The following is a 17,312-nucleotide window of genomic DNA, read 5'->3' on the forward strand; positions in this document are numbered from 1 at the left end:
GGGGGGTCGGACCACCCCAGGCGCCATCTTTGCGGAGGAGCACCAATGTTGGCGCCTCTTCTCTTCTCTGCCCCCTCCCACGCACCTCTTAAAATGTTCGTTGGCACCAGCAGCATCTTCCACCTTCTGCTTGCACTGGCCTCGGCTCCCTTCTGATGTCACTTCCTGGTCACCGTTGGTCTTCTTCTCTCTTTCCAGCTGGAGGCGTTCTGGTGTTCTAAAGCAGTGTTTCTCAACTTCTTCATGCCCCTAAGCCTAACAAATACCAACCGAGTACTCCCGCCCAAGCTCCACCCCAGAGCCCACCCCCATAATAATAGTACTACACTTCTCCCTCTCGACTCACGACTTCACTTATTTGTGAGTTTTTTAAACTCAGAACCAACCCTGCAGATGACTTTAAAATATGCAACCAGTAACAACTATAGAAAAATAGACAAATATAGAGCAAAATATAGACAGCAGATAAAAATTCACAAAACTGACACATTTTGATCATAAAATTAAAAATCAAATTATTTTCCTACCTTTGTTGTCTGGTGGTTTCATGAGTCTCTGGTTGCATTTCCAATATTTCATTCTTTCTGCCTCCTGTATGCTTCCTCTCCTTCGGACCCCATTCCCTCTCCCAACCAACATCTCTCTCTCTCTCTCTCTCTGTCCATCCATGAGTCCAACTTTTCTTCCTCTCTCCTCCACCCCTATTGGCAATATGTCTCCCTCTCTCTCTCAATGTCCATCTGTCTTGAGAGATCCAGGCATCTCTCCCACCCCCTCTACTGCCACATCCAACATTTCTCCCTCTCTCATCCCCCGGATCATGTGCAGCATTTTTCACCACTGCCCACCAGCCCCATGCCCATTTCTCCTTCTATCACCCCTCTCCAGCACAATGCCACATTTCTCCCTCGATCACTATGTCCAACATTCCTACCCCTTACAATCCCCTTTAATTTGTCCCTCTGTTCCCTCTCCATATGTCCAACATGTCTCCCTCCCATGCATCTCTACCTCACTCCTCTCTCTCTATGCCCAATTTTCCTTTCTTCCTTTCTCCATGTGCACCATCTCTCACTCACACACTCATGCCCATCAGTTCTCCCTTTCTATTCCCTCCCTCCTATGTCCCAAGTTAACGCCTCCATGTTCATGCCCTTTCCCTTCCTTCTGTGTCAAGTTTGTGTCCCCTCCCCTCCTGAAGCCAACCCATCCACAGAAGCTGCAGCCACTGCTGGGGATCCCTGCCTGCCCCCCTCCCCCTGCTGAAGCCGCCGCCACCAGGATCCCTCTCTGTCTGCCCGCCTGCTGCACCATCCCCCACTCCCAAAGCCGACCCTGCCACTTCGCCAGAGCCAACACGCTCCATCAGCAGCAACTCTGTGCAGGGACGGGTCAGGGCAAGTGCAGCGACTCATATGCTGCACACGGCCGGCTCATAAGCCTTCCCTTCGAAGTCAATTCTGATGTTAGAGAGAAGGTTCCGGGCCAGCTAGTCAGCCATTGGCTGGCTCACAAGCCTTCCCTCCGACGTCAATTCTGATGTCAGAGAGAAGGTTCCAAGATTCTTGTTTCTTTCCTCACACCTCCCTATTGCAATCCTAGGAAACAATTTAAACAATGAGATGGGATATTCCAGTAGTTTTTATGGACAGGCAACAGCCCAAAGTTCAGGTGTTAATATTGTTTTAGATCAGGGGTGTCAAACTCAATCACATAAGGGGCCGAAATCTACAACATAGGCTAAATCATGGGTCCAAATTTTTTATTAAGATACTTAGGGGTCCTTTTATTAAGGTACGCTAACCGATTTACAAACACTGGTTAATTCGTTCTATAGCTGCTGATCCAGAACTTGCTTCTATCCAAACTCTAATTCATTCACTGATCATCTCACACATAGACTACTGCAATTCACTCTTCCATGGAATAACTCAAAAGGAAATCTGTCGACTGCAACTGATTCAAAATACCGCGATTAAACTCATCTATAAAGCCAAAAGATATGACCACGTCACCCCATTTCTTCGAGAATCACATTGGCTACCAGGCCCACACAGAACAACTTATAAAATACTCCCACTTGTCTTCAAAATTAAGATCTCCCACTTACCTGCCTTCTTAGACAAATATCTTATCTCACACAACCTGTCTAGGGCCCTTAGATCTTCCGATCAGAACTTACTGACAGTTCCCTCAATCAAAAACGATTATACTGGAAACACCATCTTCTCCGTAATTGCCCCTTCTCTCTGGAATGATATGCCACTGCATCTTCGCTGTGAAAATTCCTTAAACAAGTTTAAAACTAACCTCAAAACATTTCTATTCAAAGATGCATACCAAAATTGCAGTTAAAAATCCTGATCAAGGGAAAATAAAAACGAACAGAGAACCGCTTTTAAGAAGCGAACCCCCCCCCCCCCCTTTTCTCCTCCTGTTTTATCCTCTCCCTCTTTCCTCCCTCTCCGCTACCAGGCCTTTCCTTCCTTTCTGCTACCGGGCCAATGAGAAAATTCTAAACTCATTAAGGGAGACTTTGTCCCCCATTGTAGAGCTTATGGTCATGGACGTTTGAGGCCCATTTTGCTAAGATTGATATGAGTAATTGCAGCCATGTTTCACAAACCTTCATGGACATAAGTAATAGTTAAGCATTATTACAGTGTCATCCATTCCTTACGACAATACATTTTAAGTGCAATTTGGCCATCCTGACTTGCCTTGTGCTGGCTTTGGCTTGCGGAGGATTTTTGTCTTCTGTTTTGGTGTCATGTGGTCTGACACCAACTCCTGCTTCTGGCCCATGCAGGAACGCTGTGCTAATTCGGTTGATTGCATCTTAAATTTGGCATTGACTCCCTCTCACGCACCCATCCAATACTTACACCATAAAGGGAGAAGGGGATTTCCAGCATTTTCAGATCTGGAGAACGGGATCCTTGAAAGAGCTCTGGCGTAGACTCAAAGGAAAAATCCAGAGAACACAAATCTGAGCTAATTTTGAAGGGGGGTTGATAAGCTGTAGTGTAGCTGGAATAACAATCTCGGAGCTATTATATCATGCGCTTGCCAAAAGAAAATTCCCTGAAAGCGCTGTGCCTGTGGCAAAGTTTACATCTGGAGAATTTCCTCATACCTGAGCTTGTATTTAAACCTGAACAGAGGAATTCAGACACTGTGTCGCTGAGCAGCCTGGAGGTGAAAAGGACAGCCGGATCCAGCAGCAGCCTTCTCGGTGGAGCAGAAAAGCTGACCTTGTCTGTAAGTGGGGTGTGCATTCAATTTGTTTCCCTCTGTCTGAACTGAACCCTTTGCAATCTGCCATAGCTATCATTAGATCAATGTAACCATAGGCTTTGGCACTCGCAGAGCTCCCTCTTCTGTTCTGTGATATAGAAACATGATGGCAGAAAAAGGCCAAATGGCCCATCCAGTCTGCCCATCCGCAGTAACCATGATCTCTTTCTCTCTCTGAGAGATCTCACGTGCCTATCCCAAGCTTTCTTGAATTCAGACACAGTCTCTGTCTCCACCACCTCTTCCGGGAGACCGTTCCATGCATCTACCACCCTTTCTGTAAAACAGTATTTCCTTTGATTACTCCTGAGCCTATCACCTCTCAACTTCATCCTATGCCCTCTCATTCTAGAGCTTCCTTTCAAATGAAAGAGACTCGACTCATGCGCATTTATGCCACGTAGGTATTTAAATGTCTCTATCATATCTCCCCTCTCCCCCTTTTCCTCCAAAGTCTACAGATTGAGATCTTTAAGTCTCCTTATGATGAAGACCACGCACCATTTTAGTAGCCTTCCTCAGGACCGATTCCATCCTTTTTATATGATATGATTGAAGTTCAAGCTAGACATTCAGAAACCGTTTAGCTGTTATGTCTGGTAGAGAAAGGAGAAGGTGGATACAGTTATGATTCTATGTGTGCATTGGGATAAAACCAGGACTGACTCAGTCTGTGACCTCTGGACATGGTCACCTTCAATCAATGCTCTTTCTAATGCAGGGGTCTCAAAGTCCCTCCTTGAGGGCCGCAATCCAGTCGGGTTTTCAAGATTTCCCCAATGAATATGCATGAGATCTATGTGCATGCACTGCTTTCAATGCATATTCATTAGGGAAATCCATGTGTGCTGGCCCAAATAAGCATGAAAAACATTTTGTGTGCAAGTTTGCAGATTAGACTCTTGGTACAGCCTCTGTTGACAAAGAAAGCTAAAATAGTTATGTGCATGCACTTGCCAGGTGCGTGCGTTCCCTTCCTGTCTCGTGTACGCACGCACGCACGCACAGTTGCGTAGTTTAGAGGGAACACTGCTCTCAATATAATATCGACTTTTGAAAGGGCATGCCCTGTAGCGGTATGAAGCTAATTAGGGGAAAAGGATTGGGACTTGTACACTGCCTTTTTGTTTCTATATTTCTATGTGATTTAATAGAATATCAATATAACTGCGCTTTCGTGATAAATGTTTAAGGTAGGGGTAGGGAACTCCGGTCCTCAAGAGCCGTATTCCAGTCGGGTTTTCAGGATTTCCACAATGAATATGCATGAGATCTATTTGCATGCACTGCTTTCAATGCATATTCATTGGGGAAATCCTGAATACGGCTCTCGAGGACCGGAGTTCCCTACCCCTGGTTTAAGGTGTTAAACTCTTCAGTTATATCATAAAGAGGACGTTAAATTCAAATATCCCCCAACAGTATCACCTTTCCAGAATCCTTTGATCCTCAGAAATACCATTCTATGTTCAATAAGTTTTCACTACACAGAGCTTTATGTGTTCTGTCGCCATGGAATCATTCTATATTTATTTATTTTTTAATTCTTTATTCATTTTAAAACTGACAAACAAGTGATTAATATTAAAACATTACCGGTACATTACTAATAAAATATACAGCACTTGACATTCTTATACATATAATCCATTAAAGTAGAAATTATAACCCTTTCCCCCCCACCCAACAATTCTTCAATGAAATTTTCATAATACAACAGAAATCCAATCATTAAATAAAAATATTAATCATCCAATTTCTCCCCACCCCAATAAAATACATGTATCCATCAGAAAGGAAAACGATGTTTATTCATTACAATTGGAAAAATTATACAAATCTTAATTATTCTTTTTGGTAACATAGTAACATAGTAGATGATGGCAGATAAAGACCCGAATGGTCCATCCAGTCTGCCCAACCTGATTCAATTAAAATTTTTTAATTTTTTCTTCTTAGCTATTTCTGGGCAAGAATCCAAAGCTTTACCCTGTACTGTGCTTGGGTTCCAACTGCCGAAATCTCTGTTAAGACTTACTCCAGCCCATCTACACCCTCCCAGCCATTGAAGCCTTCCCCAGCCCATCCTCCACCAAACGGCCATACACAGACACAGACCGTGCAAGTCTGTCCAGTAACTGGCCTAGTTCAATATTTAATATTATTTTCTGATTCTAAATCCTCTGTGTTCATCCCACGCTTCTTTGAACTCAGTCACAGTTTTACTCTCCACCACCTCTCTCGGGAGCGCATTCCAGGCATCCACTACCCTCTCCGAAAAGTAGAATTTCCTAACATTGCCCCTGAATCTACCACCCCTCAACCTCAAACCTGGAATTCACTTTGTCACATTTTTAAAATGGAAAGAGCAATTGCTGTTCAGAAAGGTAATTATAACAACTTTATAAAGATCTGGGGGCCATTAGAGAATTATTATATATTTATTTTAATTTTTATTCAATATTCCATTAAGTGTTTCTTTTGTATATTTCAATGTACTAAAATATTTCATAAATTTTAATAAATTATTGCTAGTACTTTGCTTTTTTCATTGTGGTCGGAATCGGGGACAGATATCACCAAGATGTTTTGCATAACAATGCTTTCTGAAGGTGAAGTCCCTAATGAAGTCCCCATCCTCTTAGACCACCTTTGGAATGAAATGGAAAAGGAAGAAAGTACCCAAATCATATCCAAACTCTTAGGGCCATGTGACAATTTGCTGCTTCACCGTGGGATATCTGCTAACTTGTTCTGAGTGTGCTTTACCTCACATATCTAACAAATAGTTAATATTTAGAATGGCTTGAACTCTCAATATTTTCTCTTAGAGCAATATCTATAGATCCATATAAATAGCCAAACTCTAAGATAGATAGTTTTCTTTAATTCAATCACATTTCAATTGTCCATTCACATCAATTCAGTTGAGTTAATTCATTCAATAACTTCAAAAAATTTCAGATGAACCATTCCACCGCCACATACATATACTTATCGGCAGGGAATTCTTGGTGTTAAATCCTCATATGTTTGAGTCATATTTTTATTTAAATACTTTTATATATATATATATATATATATATATATATATATATATATATATATACATACATACATATACACACACACACACACACACACACACATATATATATATATATATATACATATACACATATATATATATATACTGTATTGTTAAGAGATATTTATCTTAGACTTATCTGAAAGATTGTAGATCTTATAAATCAATTTAAGCAGTTCACGCGGCAGGACCTGTTTTGCAATAGCTTCGTCAGGAATCCGCTAACTGCCGCTGTCATCCGACTCATACACAACTTTTAAAAAATATATATATATATATATATAAAAGTATTTAAATAAAAATATGACTCAAACCTATGAGGATTTAACACCAAGAATTCCCCGCCGATAAGAATATGTATGTTGGGCTGGAATGATTCATCTGAGGTTTTTGGAAGTTACCTCACATACCAGCATGCAAACGTTTCTATCCCTACAAATATAATCTAATTACTGACAATTAATAAATTAAAAGAAGCATTCCTCCTTTGCTAGGGTTACCAGATTTTACTAGGCCTCTTCTCCCTCGAAAAGAGGAGACTGAGAGGGGACATGATCGAAACATTCAAGATAATGAATAGACTTAGTAGATAAAGAGAGACTGTTCACCCTCTCCAAGGTAAAGAGAACGAGAGGGCACTCTCTAAAGTTGAAAGGGGATAGATTCCGTACAAACATAAGGAAGTTCTTCACCCAGAGAGTGGTGGAAAACTGGAACGCTCTTCTGGAGTCTGTTATAGGGGAAAACACCTTCCAGGGATTCAAGACAAAGTTGGACAACTTCCTGCTGAACCAGAACGTACGCAGGTAAGGCTAGACTCAGTTAGGGCACTGGACTTTAACCTAAGGGCTGCCGCGGGAGCGGACAGCTGAGCACGATGGACCACTGGTCTGACCCAGCAGCGGCAATTCTTATGTTCTTACTCCCGTAAAATCTGGACCCATAGCCCCGCCTCCCAGTTCCACCCTGCCCCGCCATGCCCAACTCATGTCCTGTTCTGCCTCAGGCTCGCCCCCTCCTCCCCCAGCCCTGCCCCTCAACCTCAGGACCACTTCAGGAGGGCATCTGTGCATGTGCAGATGCAACCTGTTTATGTCATAAGCATGCGCATGACATCATCCATGCATGCGCAGATGCAACCTGTTTATATCATAAGCATGCGCATGACATCATCCATGCATGCGCAGATGCAACCTGTTTATGTCATAAGCATGCACATGACATCATCCATGCATGCGCAGATGCAACCTGTTTATGTCATAAGCATGCGCATGACATCATCCATGCATGCGCAGATGCAACCTGTTTATGTCATAAGCATGCGCATGACATCATCCATGCATGCGCAGATGCCCTCCCGAGGTGGTCCCGAGGTGGACGTTTTTCACCACCAAGACAAAGTGCTGGGTTTTGAAAAGCCATCTGGATACCCGAACAGGTTCTCGAAAAAGAGGGCATGTCCTGGTAACCCTATGCTTTGCACCTCAAGGGAGTGGAAGCTAGAGGGTCTTCCCAAACCCTTTCCGTTTCATTGTAGTTTGGGGATAAGTTGACATGGATGTTACTGGGGGGTTAAGAAATTTGAATGGAGCCCACTTTGAGGAGGATTCTCAAAACTTACCCTGCCTTTAACGATGGTCGGTAAACCGGCTCTAGACAGTTTAGCCTGGCAATGTCTTACCAGCCGATTATCAGAATAGCTCACCATGGTGTTTTCCGAGCTTCCTGGCAGACTCTACTCTGCCATGCAAATGTATTCCAACGAGGTCATAAATATATATATATATTTTTTTTTTTTTTTATTCTTTATTCATTTTCAAATTTACAATAAGTGTAACAATATATCCGAACAAATTAACAATAAATATAACACTTAATAATCATCAATGGTACAAATAATATGCTCTTATCTCCCACCCTTCCCACCCTTTCTTATCATATAATCAATATTAAAATATTAAAAGAGCACTCCGGACAGTTCTCTATCATCATCTGTTGATTCCCTAAGTGCGGCGCAGGCTTTTGATGGCCAAAAATTATTAGCCGGTACTGCGCAAAGCGCGTCTCAGGCGTGTGTTTCTCTGGCTGTGGCTCAGTAGCCGGGAGGTGTGGGTTGGAGGGGAGAGATTTTCTTGAGCAGGATTTTACTTCATATTTGTGCAAATGACTCTTATTTAAAACATTTTTATTGAAGGAATAAAAGAAAATAAATTCAGATAATACATAAAGATATTCCTTACAAATAAATTCACATATTTAATAATTCCATTCCATATAATTCATATTATCAAATAATATTATCATTCCTTCAATCATTTTATATTATAAACCATAATCCCTCATTATCATCCCCTCTCTCCTCTCCTCTTCCCTTCTCCCTCCCTTCCCCCCCCATCTCCCCTCCCTCCAACCCATTTTTTGTGTAAATTACTCTTAAAGACATTGCTGGTGTGATTGTCTTCAGTAATGCTAAGTTATTGCTTTACTAATTGTGAGATTTTGTAAACAGCCATCAGCGAAGAATGGACATAATATAAATGTTAAATTAGATTAATATAGTACTAACCTAGTAGATGAAAGCAGAGAAAGACAAAATAACCCATTTAGTCTGCCCCAAATGCTTGGTAATGTTCTTGCTACCCATTGTTGAGGGTTGCTACTGCTGCTCCATGCAGGTTATTATGAGGGGGTGCTGAAAAGTTCTCAGCCCAACCAAGACCAGAATGACATGGATATCGTTCAATCAATGATCTGAAATAAGATAGCACTCTTTTCAGCTACAGTGGCCAAATAACAATATTGTTCCCCTTCCTTTTGTTTTGGTCCTTCTCCCCCTCTTTCTTTTATACAAATTGTATTTCTGCCCTTTTCCATCCTGTATCGGTAAGTTAATGTTTGTAGCATTATTTGTAATTTGTTTTTAACGTACGTTCTTTTTATACTTTGTTTTTATATTATGTATAACCGCTTTGAATTTTGATAAGGCGGTATATCACATTTTTAAATAAACCTGAAACCAGAATTCAGGAAGTTGGTTGGTTGGGCTGAGAACTTTTCAGCACCCCCTTTGTATGTAATAAAAGTGAGTCAAGTCTAGGACAGTCAAGCCATTGTGACATCACTGGAGATTGGTTCTTATTGGTGGAATGAGGCATTATGACATCACAATCTGAGCTCTGGAATGTTGCTATGAACGGGTGCTGAAACGTTCTCAACCCGACCAAGAAGAGGATGACATGGATATGGTTCAATCAATGATCTGAAACAACGTCAAAATGTAGAATTTCATTTCTGCAGATTGGCATTTAATGAAATAAGACAACACTCTTTTCAGTTACAGTGGCAAAATAATTTAGGAAGTTGGTTGGGCTGAGAAATTTTCAGCACCCCCCTCCCCTATGTAATAAAAGTGATCCTGGTACAAACAAGCCATTGTGACATCACTGATGAAGTTGGCTCTTATTGGCGGAATGAGACATTATGACATCACAATCTCAGCTCTGGTTACCAGAGACTGAACGTCTTCACAGTACGAGGGAGTGCTGAAAAGTTCTCAGCCCTGCCAAGAAGAGGATGACGTGGATATGGTTCAATTCATGACCTGAAACAACGACAAAATATAGAATTTCATTTCTGCAGATTGGCACTTAATGAAATAAGAAAACACTCTTTTCAGCTACAGTGGCAAAATAATGCTCAGAATTTGGGTTGAGAACTTTTCAGCACCCCCGTACCCTTTGTAATAAAAGTGATCCTGGTACAAACAAGCCATTGTGACATCACTGATGAAGTTGGCTCTTATTGGCGGAATGAGACATTATGACATCACAATCTCAACTCTGGAATGTTGCAATGAGGGGGTGCTGAAAAGTTCTCAGCCCCACCAAGAAAAGGATGACATGGATATGGTTCAATTCATGACCTGAAACAACGTCAAAATATAGAATTTCATTTCTGCAAATCGGGACTTAATGAAATAAGAAAACACTCTTTTCAGCTACAGTGGCAAAAGAACGCTCAGAATTCAGCAAGATGGTTGGTTGGGCTGAGAACTTTTCAGCACCCCCTCGTACTGATCCTTTATGTTTTTCCCTTGACAACACAGAGCCACATGTTGGTGATATGATTATAAATTGGATTATACATGCATGTTTGACTTTAGACAAAGAAAGTATTCAAAAGGTCTGATTACACAATGGGTTTATCCTGCCAAATAAAGTTAGGTCTGTTGATTTTATCAACACGTGAGTGACTTTGAAATGTGAGAACAGAGAAAGGGAGACACAAGGAAAGAGAGAATTGGTTCAAACCATCTTGCCTACACTTACATATTGTCTGTTTTCTGCATTTGACATAATGTTCACTTATGCCCTGCTGTTTGTCAAGAAATTTTGCAAGTACCGTTTGCACCGGGCCCAAGGCTTTTTGCCTGCAGGGAGAATGTGTTTGATGGGGGCATTTGGCGATGGAGAGCGGCCTGACCGGTGCATTCTTTCACTGCCTCTTTTTTCAAGTTTCAAGCGCTGTCCGGGAAGGGGTAAAACGCGGACCTCACGGACCTCGCGGATCTAAACCCGTACGGCCTTAAAAATCTGAGGTCCGTGTCGGTCCGTGTCCCTGCCGCTTGTAGTTTCTTTCGCTGACAGACCTTGATGAGATTTGAGCACTCCGTCTCAGCATAGGGAGGGAAAAGTGTTAGGATCCGTCGGCGCTAAAAATCTCTTCGAGGTCTGTCAGAGCCAGAGACTCGTGCTGGAGCGGCAGAGCAGAAGCCAAGAGAGCGGGGACATAGGTTTTGGACGTGCGTTATGGAAAAGAAGTCTCCAGACTCCAGCACTAGTCTCTGGCTCTGACAGACCTCGAAGAGATTTTTAGCGCTGACGGATCCTAACACTTTTCCCTCCCTATGCTGAGACGGATCCGTCAGTGCAAAAATCTCATCAAGGTCTGTCAGCAACAGAAACTACAAGCGCCACGGACACGGACTGGCACGGACCTCAGATTTTTAAGGCCGTACGGGTTTAGATCCGCGAGGTCCGTCAGGTCCATCAGGTCCGCGTTTTACCCCTTCCCGCGCCATCTGCCGAAGCGATCGTTGGATTGTTTCACACTTCGGCGAATGACGCTGACAGATTTAAATAGATTCTGTCGCCTCCCTAAAGCATAGTTTCCTGGCAATCTCCGCTCTTGACGAAGGTGGCGAAACGGGGCTCTGTCGAGTGGTGATATTAATTTCTACGTGGCAGCAAATACTCTTAATAAGATTCAGCTAAGTACTCTTTCGTTATAATAGTTCTAGATGAATTTTTCCTCATATTAAGTTCCAAGGAAGTATGAACTTTGCATAGGACACGTATTGTCCTTGATTCAGTTTCATGAACTGCAAATTTATTGAGCTATGAATTTTGGATTTGTATCAACTTTTTCAATATTAACCTCTGCATGAATTCTTACTAATGCATTTATATGCCCTTAATTTATTATTATTAAGAAACAATCCGAAATTTCAATGAAATACAGCGAAGTATGGCACGGTTTATTGAATAATCTTAGCATGAATTTTTTATGAGCACTTGCGCTTTAAGGACTTCAAATACTGTGACGATTTGGGGAGTTTCTTCATTTTTATTTTCACTATATAGATTTTTACATAAGAACATAAGAAATGCCTGCGCCGGATCAAACCATGGGTCCATCTAGTCTGACAATCCGCACATGCGGAGGCCCAGCCAGGTCTACCCTGGCGAATACCTTAGTTACTTAATGTGTCTTTCAAGAAGATATGCATCCAACTTGCCCTTAAATCCTGGAATGGTGGTTTCCTCCACAACCTCTTCCGGGAGAGCGTTCCAGGCATTCACCACTCGCTATGTGAAGCAGAACTTTCTGACATTTGTCCTGGCCCTGTCTCCCCACAGCTTCAGTCCATGACCTCTTGTCCGAGTCCCCTTCGACAATGTGAATAAAGGTGTTTCCTGTTCTATTTTGCCGAATCCTTTCAGTGTTTTAAAAGTCTCGATCAGATCCCCTCGCAGTCTCCTCTTCTCGAGGGTGAAAAGTCCCAGTTTTCTGAGGCGATCTTTGTAGCTCAAATTCTCCATCCTTTTATTAGCTTTGTCCCTCGCCTCTGCACCCTCTCCACTAGTATTATATCCTTCTTTAGGTAGGGAGACCAATGTTGGACACAGTATTCCAAGTGTGATCTCACCATCGCTCTGTATAACGGCATTATTACATCCTCAGATCTACTCATGATACCCTTCTTTATCATGCCCAATATCCTGTTTGCTTTTTTTTGCCGCCGCTGCGCATTGAGCCGACGGTTTCAGAGTCCTGTCTATCATTACCCCCAGGTCCCTTTCTTATTCGCTTTTGCCCATAGTTGCATCAAATAAGGTATACTGGTGCTCCCTGTTTTTCCTGCCCAGGTGCATCACTTGTGTATCCCGCGTATGAATCGCTTTTCTATCACGCGTGTGCAGGTCACCGGACTTGATGGACCAAGGGTCTGATTCGGTGAAGGCATGTCTCATGTTCTTATTTTTTCATTTTCGTTTTTCCCTTGGTGTGAATGTTTGCAAATGATATTATATTGATTATATAAAATAGTTCTCATTAAGGCTTATGTCCGGTGCTGGCCACCTATGAGTTACAGCCCGAGCCCACAATCTCTCATTCATATGCGAAGGGTTCATACTGATGTCTATTATTTAAAGGATCTTTTTTAGTTCAAACATTCCCCCCAAGGGATTAAGAGTGTGAGCCAATTACAGATTGGATTTTATTCTGAACAGTGTCCGAAGGGCTTCATTTTTTGAGCCCTTTGTAGAATCCAGGCCTTAATGTATGAATTAGATTGCACTAATTATCGAAAAAACACAAAACCACTTACTGCACTTGTGTGGCAGCAGCTGTTGTGTGTTAATTCATGCGTTAGCTGCTTAATGTGCTTTAGAAAAATTTTGGAAAAGAAAACTGATATAGAATTAAATAGCTTATAAAACCAGTTAATATTATGCAACTGTGGTTCTTAACCTGGGTTCGACCGAACCCCAGGGGTTCGGTGAGTCAGTCTTGCGGGTTCGGCGGAGGTCAAAACCTCCGACTCATATAGCGCTTCGGTCACGTTCAATCATCTATCGGTTATTCAGTGATTTTGATCAAGACTGATCGTGTACTCGGTTTCTTGATCTATCAATCTGTAACTAACGCCTTATATACATCAATCAATTCCTGATCAAAATTTGTGATTTAACTGATAGATGATTGAACGTAACCGAAGCGCTTATGATTCGTGATGATACGCCCCGCTTGTCCGTAATTGGCTGCAGGTGATCACGCAACATCGCTTGGCCTATCTGCGCTGCAGGGGATTTGATGCGCACAGTAGACGAATTGTAACTGTTGTGATGGTACGTCGTGTGATACCTATCTTAATATTTTAATCCCTCTGAGAGGCAACAGCAGAAGTCACACTGATTTGCAGTAAATTTCATTATTATGTTATTATTATTCAAAATATAGGAGAACTTTTTTGTTTTCAAAATTGATATTATTTTTTCCCTCACTGTATACCTATGTTTTGAATTTGTAAAAATCATATTTTATTTTTCCAATAAAGAAGGGTTCGGTGAACACGCATATGAAACTGGTGGGGTTCAGTACCTCCAACAAGGTTAAGAACCACTGTTATACAAGCTCTCCCATGTCTTAGAGGAAAAATAAGATCGTTAAAAATAGCTCACATCCAGTATCTTACCAAGTCCATAGACCCTGCTGAAGCTCATTGAAGAAACGCTGTTGCTAACCCAGAGAGAACTATTGATTTTATTACTTATATACCACTTATCTCTATAATAAAACCCTAAGCCACGCATGCGCACTTCCACTTGCATGTTCCGTATGTCCGTGGCCTGAAGAAGTGCGCATGCGGGACTACAACTGCCCCACACTCGCGGCCCTGTGGGGGAGTGGCAGCAACTGAGTGGTGGAGAGCAGCCCCGCTCCGCCCGTTGACCCTCCACAAACCTCCCGGCTCCAGCGGCGTAGGCGGCACTATAAACACGCTGCTTCGCGCCCTTCTACTGCCGATTTCCTCTGCCGCATCTCTGATGACATCATCGGAGACAGACGTGGGAGAGGAAATCGGCAGTAGAAGGCCACGAAGAAGCGTGTTTAAAGTGCTGCCTACGCGGCTGGAGCCCGGAGGTTTGTCGGCGGTGGGAGGGTCAGGAGCAGGCCAGATCGAGCAGAACAACGGCACTGAAAGAAGGGGGAGGGGCCAGGCCAGATCGCAGTAAGAGAAGGGAAAGGGGGGTGGGGAAAAATGCTGCTACTGCTATACAGGGACTTGGAGGGGAAGGGAAATACTGCTGCTGCTTCTACATAGAAACATAGAAACATAGAAGATGACAGCAGAAAAGGGCTACAGCCCATCAAGTCTGCCCACTCTGCTTACCCATCCCCTGTCTATGCCCTTCTACACAGGAAAGGGGGGGGGGGGATAGGAGGGAAATGCTGTTGCTGCTGCATAGGGAAGTGGGATGGAAATGCTGCTGCACAGGGAAATGGGGAAAAATGACAGACAGACAGCAGGAGGGAGGGAGACAGAAAGAAAGAAAGACACAGGGGCAGGGGCAGGGAGAGGGACACAAAGACAGACAGAAAAAGGGGGCCAGGGAGAGAGAGAGAGTCAGCGGGAGACAGACAGACAGACATATATTCTAGCACCCGTTAATGTAACGGGCTTAATGACTAGTATCATATATATATTATATTATATACGCCTCCAAAAAGTCCAGAACTCAGCAATTCGACTCCTATACAACCTCAGCTACCATGACCCCCATTACTCCAGTGCTCTATGCAGCTCACTGGTTACCAGTCAAAAAGCGATGCATCTTCAAAGCCCTGGTCATGACACACAAGAGATTCTACCAAAACAACCCAGCCTACATAGCATCGAAGCTACGCCTATACACCCCTAATTGCCCCCTCCACTCCAAAGCAGAACAAAGACTCAGCATTCCCGCAGAGAGATCTCTCCAAACGAGTACGGCGTACAAAAGATCCTACAGCCATTTCCTACCTCAGCTATAGAACCGACTACCCACACAGATCAGGTCGGTAGACTCACTAATGACCTTCCGCAGAGCAGTAAAGACCTTCCTCTTCCGCCAATTCGGCCTCCTCAATATACTTCTCCTAGTACTCTTCCCTATGACCAGTCTGGTCTCTAGAATAAGCTCTGTTATTGTCTACTGTAACCTATTTGTTGTCATGACTAGTCTGTTTTCAAACGATTGTGAATGTCTACTTGTAACCCATTCTGAGCTTCTGGGAGAATGGGATAGAAATCAAAATAAATAAATAATTAAGTGATTTTCATCCATTGATCAGGTACTCAGAGTTTTGCCCTGTCCCAGAGGGCTTACAATCTAAGTATGATACCTGGGGCAAAGGAGGCTTAAATGACTTGCCAGGGTCACAAGGAGCTGGACTAGGATTGAACCTGCCAGAGGTTGTGGTAAAAGTGGATAACATAGCTGGTGTTAAGAAAGGTTTGGACAAATTCCTGGAGGAAAAGTACATAGTCTGTTATTAAGACATGGGGGAAGCCTCTGCTTGCCCTGGATCGGTAGCATGGAATGTTGCTACTCTTTGGGAGTCTAGAATCTTGTTACTCTCTGGGATTCCGGAATCTTGCTATTCTTTGAGATTCTGCATGGAATGTTGCTACTCCTTGAGTTTTGGCCAGGTACTAGAGACCTGGTTTGGCTACCGTGAGAATGGGCTACTGGGCTTGATGGATCTTTGGTCTGACCCAGTAAGGCTGTTCTTATGTTCTCACCGTGCTGAGGCAGTGATTCAGCCCACTAGGCCACTCCTTAAAAGCAGTTAACCCCAAAGCCAGCCACATATACTTAATTATAAAATGTTGATAAAAGAATTAATTTTCTTACCCATAAAAGTTCCTCTAGGCGTATGCATGCCATGTATGTTTCAACAGCTGTATAATTTCCCACACCTACACTTGATTGACTGTGCCACTTAATGAAGCAATTACTGTGTGCTAATTCATGCATTAAATGAAAAAAAAAAGTCACTCTGGGGCATGGAATGGGTGTAAACTACAACTCACAGGAAATGCAGATGTTATTACTGTGCATTAATCTAATCTAATCTAGTCTTCAATTTATATACCGGGTCATCTCTCAACGGAGCTCGACTCGGTTCAAATGTAATTAAGACTAGAGTACATAAGAAAGAGAGCATAAGAAAAAAAGCTGGATTATCGTTAATTCTTTGATACTACACTTCCCTCTCCGTATTCGCGGGGGTTCAGGGCAGAGCCGGCCCGCGAATATTTAAAAAACGCAAATAATATTCAGGCCGGTTCTGCCCCTAACTCCCGCTTCCCCATGGCTATTTTAAGCCCTGAAGGCCCCCCTTAAGCCTTACCTGGTGGTCTAGCATGTTTTCGGGGCAGGAGCAATCTTCCTACGCTCCTGCCCCGTGCAGATCGCTCACAGGAAATGGCTGCCTTGAGCTCCCGTAGTCTCTCAAGCCATTTCCTGTGAGCGATCTGCATGGGGCAGGAGCATGGGAAGATTGCTCCTGCCCCGAAAACCCGCTAGACCACCAGGTAAGGCTTAAGGGGGGGGGGGCTACAGGGCTTGAAATAGCCTGAAAAATGAAAATGTTTTTTTTAATCTAAAACCGTGAATAAGCGAATTTGTAGATACGGAATTCGTAAATACGGAGGGAGAAGTGTATATTTAAACCATTTAAATTTTGTGTAAACAGTTTTCAGGGCTTTACGAAATTGTTGTAGCTGGCCTATCGGTCCAATGGAGTCTGGAAGTCCATTCCACATCTCTACCAGCCTGAAGGCAAAAGATTGACTAAGCTTTCCTATAGATTTAAT

The 17,312-nt window shown here is 42.9% G+C and overlaps 1 protein-coding gene across 5 annotated transcripts in view; it reads left to right on the plus strand.

The window, feature by feature from the left end:
• The first annotated feature begins 2,991 nt into the window (after positions 1–2,991).
• PLEKHS1 (pleckstrin homology domain containing S1) overlaps positions 2,992–17,312 on the plus strand; it is a 70,522-nt gene continuing 56,201 nt past the window's right edge. Inside the window, exon 1 of one of the 5 annotated variants that reach the window (XR_004539327.1) lies at positions 2,992–3,261. Coding sequence is in view for 2 of the 5 variants with exons in the window: in XM_033943437.1 (XP_033799328.1) it covers positions 3,061–3,261 (201 nt within the window). In the remaining 3 variants the exon portion in view is untranslated. The remainder of the gene's footprint in view (positions 3,262–17,312) is intronic. The other 4 variants (XM_033943437.1, XM_033943436.1, XM_033943438.1 and 1 more) reach the window with 4 other exon arrangements.

Source organism: Geotrypetes seraphini, chromosome 4, assembly GCF_902459505.1.
Source record: "Geotrypetes seraphini chromosome 4, aGeoSer1.1, whole genome shotgun sequence".
NCBI lineage: Eukaryota > Metazoa > Chordata > Amphibia > Gymnophiona > Dermophiidae > Geotrypetes > Geotrypetes seraphini.